Below are 8,211 nucleotides of genomic sequence, written 5' to 3' on the forward strand. Positions count from 1 at the left end.
TGTTTATGCATAACTGTCAGTTGCAACCTTTCCTGTGAAACTGCATTTAGAAACATCATGTGTAACGTGTGTCGTATCCCCACGCCGCGCAATGTGGTTAGGTCTGTTTAGAAACATCATTTGTAACGAATTAGGTATTCCCTCGGCGTGCTATGTGGTTTGGTCTGTTTAGAAACATCATTTGTAAAGAATGACGTATTCCCAAGCCGCGCGGTGTGGTTTGGCCTGTTTAGAAACATCATTTATAACGAATTACGTATTCCCACGCCGCGCAATGTGGTTAGGTCTGTTTAGAAACATTTGTAACGAATGGCGTATTCCCACGACGTGAAATGTGGTTTGGTCTGTTTAGAAACACCGTTTCTAATGAATACAAATAATGAATTTGTGACGGGGTTGTGACAGTGCTACATTTACAGCGCACACTGTAACTGGACTTAAAATTACAAAAGCAGTTGTAACAGCGTTGTCTTACTTTGCCCAGTGTAAGCTGCATAAGCAGCAAAATATACAATACCAAGATATAACACTCCCCCTCCCCCATCAACGTAATAAATAAAGATGGTCAGCGGAAAATTCCATCATTTGCATTAGCACATAAGACTTTTAAACGATAATCGAATTTTCCATTAATAAAGTGGAGTAACGGCAGAACATAATAGTTACAGTTTGTTTAGTCGAACGACAGCACTACATCATACTGAATAACTGATCGTCAGCAAACATTTGATGTATTCAAATGAACCTCACTTTATTTTTTTTCCATTAGCAGCAAGGTATCATTTATATGCTTTTTCCAAAAACAGAGAAACACAAACCAGTCTTTGATACACAGGTCGTAGAACATTAGATGCTGCCGGAGGAGAGAAAAAAATGGGTCCGCCAGCATATAAACGATCCAGTGTTATAACTAAAAGAAGCAGCCTATGATCCGGTTGCGATTTTCTTCTCTCGTAGTCTAAAACTCGTGTCATATTTAATCTATTTCTGATATTTAATAGATGCTGATTAAAAGGTACTTCGTTCCTTTGTTTAATCAACTAAAATGTCATACCGTGTAAATATTGTAGCTTATCTCTAATACAATCTAAAATTAATTGAAATGTCACCATTTTCTATCTATTTGTTTTTACACAATCATACATTTAAATATGTAAGCCACCCACCTTAGTTAAATATAAATTATAAAACGTTATATGTAACAATTACCAAATGTTTGACATCCAATAACCGATGATTAACAAATCAATGTACTCTAGTGATGTCGTTAAAGAAATAAAACCTTTACTTTATAAAACGTTATTTAAGCAGCTCACAATAGTTATTAGTGTGAAATATACTGTATTTCGGGGGAGCATACCCCGAACCGCATAGAAAATTTGTTTTACACCCTCAATCTCAGCCAGACTCCCCCCCCCCCCCCCACCCCACCCACCCCCACCCCGCACAAACACACACCGAGTCGACTTCCTTCCGTCATGCCTGAAATGATTATAATTCCGAAATACAACACATTTATGAAATTGTGTTTTATTCTGTTTTACTCTTTCTAAAAACCTCTCTGTGTGTGTATATATATATATATATATATATATAGATAGATAGATAGATAGATAGATAGATAGATAGATAGATATATATATAACTGCTATCTAACATTCATAAAATGTGAAGGAATATATTTTACAGAATGAAATGTATTTAACAGAATTTCCCAACTGTATGCTGTAAGCGAAAGAGACAAAACACATCTCGAAATCGAACTTGATGATTGATGAAATGCTTTGTTAATGAGTGTGCTATAATCAATAGGACTGATTAGCATGGAATTGACTATTGGCTTGTCTAATTATTCATTAAATTTTTAAACGATTTGCTATATTACAAAAGTTAATTATTTGCGGTTTATGCACTAATGTAGTGGATGAAACGCTTAATGGAATTTATTGTTTGAAACTTGAATAGCAATGGTGGCATTAGTTCCAGCGCATTCACGTAAATATAAAAATAAATGTACAGACCGCACGTTACAGTATACGCGCATCAGATCCAGGTCCCAGTTTTTTCAGTTATTTTTGTTGCTCAGAGATACACACTTGTGTATTGTCCTGTCAAGATTTTTTTTTTTTTTTTTAAATAATAATAATTTTAAAAAACCCGAGTCTACTCCCCTCTCCTAAACTAATAAATTCCAAAATATTTGGAATGGCTTCAAACGGCACCGGAGTGAAAATTAAAGAGACCAAGTCCGCTTGGCGTAATGGAACCGAGAATAATGTCGGTGTTGCTGAACTGTGGAAGGATTTTACACAAAATACCGGATTTCATGCGTTCAACAAATTGAATCCAGGCAGAAGTCTTAACATTCGATTGTAAGTATAAATATTTCTCTATTAAACTAGTTTTATTCTCTAACCACTGTTTCTATTGGTCGATTATGATGGACAATTCAATCAGAGATATAAACTATACTAGCAGATTATGTGTTACGTCATATGCATAGATGCATTTCAAAATTGTTCATATTAGGTCATGTACAGTATAGCTGGGAAAAAAAACCCGGAAATAATATCCGAAAACATGCTCATTCCTCTTCTATAATGGATTTCAAAACTTCAAATAAGAATTAATACAAGAAGAGATGCATCGCACCACCAAATCCTTGCTTTAAACAATGACAATTATCCTGACCACTATCAATGATGGCCTATATTATTGTATTGTGGATTGTCAAGAATTCAAAAGATTTACTTGAAACCATTCCCTCTCAACCAAGATCAATTAAGGGATTTGGGTTTTTTTCAATATTATACACAACAATTCACCACGACAAATGTAAGAGAAAACTTCATTCCTGAGGGACATTCCTGAGTTTGCTGTAATTTTTAGGATGTTATCGACTGACAAAGACGATTTAACGACTGTAATTACATATTAAATGTATATTTCTGCGTAAAATGTTAGTGGCTGTATATTAAACGTGTTTGATCGTTCTAATATTTGTACTAAGTTAAATTTCATTTTATTTCTTAAAATATTTTGTGAAGACAAATTATGTGAAGACAAAATTCAGTTTGTGCTTCTTACAAATATTAAGACGACCAGAAACAAATTGAATATACAGACACTGATATTCTAAACAAGAAAATATATTTAATATGTAAGTTTAATCGTAGAAATATTTTATTAGTCGGAAACATCTTACAATGCAGCAAACTCAGGAATCTTTATGTTCCGTAATATACATTCAGCTCCAGATTTTGGTGTCTCATATCACAACTTCTAAAAAACCTTAGGAAATGCTCATCGTATGCATATTTCAAACAGCGCCATATCATTCTGGCACAGAAGTTGTTCCATCTGGGTTACGATGTCCAGGGACTTTTGGGGTAATTGGTGTAGATAGATATTTGGAGAGAGGAGAGATATATCTACTAAATAGAATGCATCTCTGACCAAAATGATGGCTGGTGCTATTCCATAATATGAACTGTTTTGCATACTTTCTCATCTCTTTAGTGGCACGTTTATTTTTCCATCGTTTTAGATGAATTGACGGACTTGACACTTGGCAGATTTCATGGCATGTAACATCGGTGGGGCAGGCTATGCTCACCTTCCACCTGACACTAGTGTGTTGACAGTGATTCATGAGTGCGTGTCATCACAGATATGTCTATTAAAATTAGTTCGGTTCTGTGCTAATTTTAATTTAATAAACTGGTCCGGAAGTAGCATGCCTCTTTGTGACGGTACAAGAATGATGTATTGTTTAGTAAAGGATCTTCTCAGGAGTGACTGTTGTGCTGTAGACGAGGCACTAGATAGATATTCACGGAATCAACAATTATTTTGCGAAATGCCCATTTGACTCTGCATTGTGCAGAGATACCATCGTGATTGCGGATAACGGCTTTGTTGATCAAATTTGAATAGCGCATTAAATAAGGCCATACATGCCATTGGTGAGATATGTGCCAGAATTTGTCACAAAATGTTGTTTCATGTGGTCAGGAAATCCTAGTAATTAAATTAGAAACAGTGTACCAGCTACTGTTGTGCTAAAAACGTGCGGGGACCTAAGGTGGTCAAAAAGGCTTCCCGTTATCTCTGAACCCAGTAGATTACAAACCCCCACCCCACCCCTATTTTTTCTGATTTACTTTACGGATGAGGGCTTATAGTATTTATGTCCATAGTGTATATGTTAATTCAAACGTTGAATGTAACAGCTTTAAAAACATAGCATGTGTTACTGCTGTCGGCTATTTGAATTGATTTCCTTGTAAACACTCTGAAGTTGGATCTTTAAGTCAGATTTTTACTTCATATTTTATCTTTAAGTCATAGCAAATCTTACTGTAGCTACTTTTATTTTTCAGTATCTTATGGTCACTGGTTATCATCGGCATGTCGGCTTACCTCGTGTATACAGTTATTGCCGAACTAAAGAACTACTATAGTTATCCAAAGATGGCAGAGTTCAGAGTCGAAAGGAAACAAGAGGTCGAGTTTCCGGCAGTTACAATATGTAACCAGTGTCCATTGAATGCTTCTGCCATGGGTATGGATAAAACTCTGAGTAACTACTTCCTTTCCCAAACTGACTTCGGCATCGCACTTAGGCCAATCAACTGGAACGACACAACGACGTATGGCGACTTCTACACTAGTGAACATTCTCTTGATTGGTGGAGAGAAAAGTATGGTAAAATTGATGCGCTGGCTGTGATGTGTAAGTTCCAAGGCGTATATAGGCTGTGTTCGGAGATATTTCAACCCGTGTTCACCGAGGTGGGGCTGTGCTACACGTTCAATGGCAATGTCAGCAACAAACGGAACGTGTCTCTGTCAGGGGCAGACTTCAACTTGGTAGTCCTACTTTTGGTTCAACAACATGAGTATGTTTACAAAGAACAAGCGTCTGCTGGTTACAAGGTAAAATTATTGTTAGCAATATAACCAATATTAGTATGGACAGCTAGATAATTAACAAAGCGTAACATCATAAGCACAACATAATAAACTGGTTTTATACAAAATTGCTTTTTCACGCCATACGACCTTTTTTTAAATCACCCGATATCAATCTATATATTCCTAAATTTGCATTGAGTACAATTTACTTGTATTTATTTAAGGTTCTGCTGCATGACCCAGACGAACATCCAGACACGGTTAGAGCGGGGATACTGGCTGGTCCCGGATTTTCTACATACGTGGCTATGAAAAAGAAAACAGTATGTAGTGTAATGGAATCGTTACAATATCAAAAGTCGAATACAAGATAAATGAATGAATAAATAAATAAATGAATGAATGAATGAATGTTAAATGACACCACAGCACGAAAACGAATACAAGATAGAATATAAGGGATATTTATATTAAATAGACTGTTTTGCATATTAAATAATGAATGAATGAATGAATGAATGTTTAACGACACCACAGCACGAAAAAATACATCGGCTATTCGTGTCAAACTACATATTAAATAAATTATGCTCTACATAATACCAGTGTCTGTATACATAAGTCGTTTCTCGTCATCCTAATATTATAGTAACTCAAGCTGGAGTTTTATCATTCAAGAATTTCGTACATACGAAAACAAAATATATTAGGAAGTAAAATGAAGTTGGAGTTACGGAAAGAAATCCTCTGCATATATAGACACTGGTATTCTAAACAAGACATTGTATTTATTATGTAGTTTTAAATGTTAAAATGCTCTATTTAAACAAAACAAATTTTACATTGATAGCGAACTCATGATGGTTCCATCTTACACTGTTAACAAACTCATGATTGTTCCATCTTACACTGACAGCAAACTCATGATGGTTCCATCTTACAGTGATAACAAACTCATGATGGTTCCATCTTACAGTGATAACAAACTCATGATGGTTCCATCTTACACTGTTAACAAACTCATGATGGTTCCATCTTACACTGATAGCAAACTCATGATGGTTCCATCTTACAGTGATAATAAACTCATGATGGTTCCATCTTACAGTGATAACAAACTCATGATGGTTCCATCTTACACTGACAGCAAACACATGATGGTTCCATCTTACACTGATAACAAACTCATGATGGTTCCATTTTACACTGATAACAAACTCATGATGGTTCCATCTTACACTGACAGCAAACACATGATGGTTCCATCTTACACTGATAAAAAACTCACGGTGGTTCCATGTTACACTGACAGCAAACGCATGATGGTTCCATCTTACAGTGATAGCAAACTCAGGATGGTTCCATCTTACAGTGATAGGAAACTCATGATGGTTCCATCTTACAGTGATAGGAACACTCATGATGGTTCCATCTTACACTGATAGCACACTCATGATGGTTCCATCTTACAGTGATAGCAAACTCATGATGGTTCCATCTTACAGTGATAACAAACTCATGATGGTTCCATCTTACACTGATAGAAAACTCATTATGGTTCCATCTTACAGTGATAACAAACTCATGATGGTTCCATCTTACACTAATAACAAACTCATGATGGTTCCATCTTACACTGATAACAAACTCATGATGGTTCCATCTTAAACTGATAGCGAACTCGATATATTCCTTACACCAACATATTCGGACTCTTCCAGAACTGACCACGTCTGGTTGGTCTTTAGCATCTCTTCCTCTAGGTACACGTGATGTAAATATAATTTTACTTTGTGTATGGTGAGTATTTGTGTATATAAAAAGAACAACCGGTCGTCCCCCCCCCCCCCCCCCCCCACACACACACACCCCTTGTGGTCGATGATGGAGTGATCCTTACTACTGTATTAGTGTTGGGTTCAGCAAGACAAAACCATTCACAATCTTTGTTCAGAATTCGTCGGATATCCTTAGCCACTGGTCTAAGCAACTATTAGAATCGCTGCTTGACATATAAGTTGTTTTTGGAAAACATTTTGCTTCCTTCCTCTCACATGCATGTTCCACCCATCTCTGTCCGTCTGTTTATTTATCTATCTTTTTTCCTTGATAAACTGAACATTATCATCTTAATTTCAGTTCAATTTTTTGCCGTCCCCATTCAAAGCGTTTGGTGAGAGTGAGTGCCTGGACACGACATCAGCCACGTTCAACAACACACTGAAGTATTTCGAACGTTACACATATATGCACTGTCTGCTAGAATGCGCCGCTGATTTTCTCTTTAAAGCATGTGGTTGTATCATGCCCAGTGATCCACGTAAGAAACCTTTATTAAAATGAAATTATTGCATTTCAGTAAGATAAAGTATTTTTACTATAGTCCTGTTCAATGGTTTAGACCCTAAGTTTTTTGTAAATGTTACGTTTACTCCCTATTCAGTCCTTGTGTACGAGCGTAAGTGTACACTAATTTGACTAAACGACTAGCTGCGATTTTATATACCGCTTATTTAGCTACGATCTTATTTAGCTACGATCTAAGCAGTAGTTAATAATGAAACTAACGATACAGAAATTCACTTCCTCGCCGTCACTTAACGATAACGGTTTATACCGTTTGACACGGTAACAAAAACAGTTGCGGGAGCAAGCATGCACATATTTTTCATTATAATAAAAAATCGTACGTCATGACGTATATTAAAGTTACAGTCTCTCGTTACCACATTATAACATCATGTACAAATATAAAATACAAGCTCAAACGCACTTTTAAAAAACTCGTGTGTGTTCGCTATGAACGGAGATCGTCAAAAGTATACGCTCCATTCGTCGCCTGTGTCGCCATTGCTCGGCAAAGCACAAACGACAGGCTGTTGTCAGTTTCAGTTAACACGTGCGCTTGCAGATTTGAAATTGTAGGGTTTGTCTCATAAAATTAAATGACAAAGCTTGCACTGTACGAAGAACGTTCAGTTGAGGATACGGTACCAGAGTATTTCATTAAAACCGGTTTGATCCTGACAACATATTATCGACAATCGTACCTTCCTATTTCAGAACCGGCCTTGGTGGCGTCGTGGTTAGGCCATCGGTCTACAGGCTGGTAGGTACTGGGTTCGGATCCCAGTCGAGGCATGGGATTTTTGATCCAGATACCGACTTCAAACCCTGAGTGCTCCGCAAGGCTCAATGGGTAGGTGTAAACCACTTGCACCGACCAGTGATCCATAACTGGTTCAACAAAGGCCATGGTTTGTGCTATCATGCCTGTGGGAAGCGCAAATAAAA

General features: G+C 36.8%; 2 protein-coding genes across 2 annotated transcripts in view; both read left to right on the plus strand.

The window, feature by feature from the left end:
* Positions 1 to 2,205: 2,205 nt before the first annotated feature.
* On the plus strand, positions 2,206 to 4,962 carry LOC121374470 (acid-sensing ion channel 5-like). The gene is made up of 2 exons (XM_041501567.1): positions 2,206 to 2,372; positions 4,383 to 4,962. Exons 1-2 carry the CDS (start codon positions 2,206 to 2,208, stop codon positions 4,960 to 4,962), a joined length of 747 nt encoding a protein of 248 aa, XP_041357501.1.
* A 2,374-nt stretch (positions 4,963 to 7,336) lies between these two features.
* Positions 7,337 to 8,211, plus strand: part of LOC121374471 (acid-sensing ion channel 1-like) — a 21,759-nt gene continuing 20,884 nt past the window's right edge. The window contains exon 1 of the mRNA XM_041501569.1: positions 7,337 to 7,375. Coding sequence (XP_041357503.1) covers positions 7,337 to 7,375 — 39 coding nt within the window. The remainder of the gene's footprint in view (positions 7,376 to 8,211) is intronic.

Source organism: Gigantopelta aegis, chromosome 6, assembly GCF_016097555.1.
Source record: "Gigantopelta aegis isolate Gae_Host chromosome 6, Gae_host_genome, whole genome shotgun sequence".
Classification (NCBI taxonomy): domain Eukaryota; kingdom Metazoa; phylum Mollusca; class Gastropoda; order Neomphalida; family Peltospiridae; genus Gigantopelta; species Gigantopelta aegis.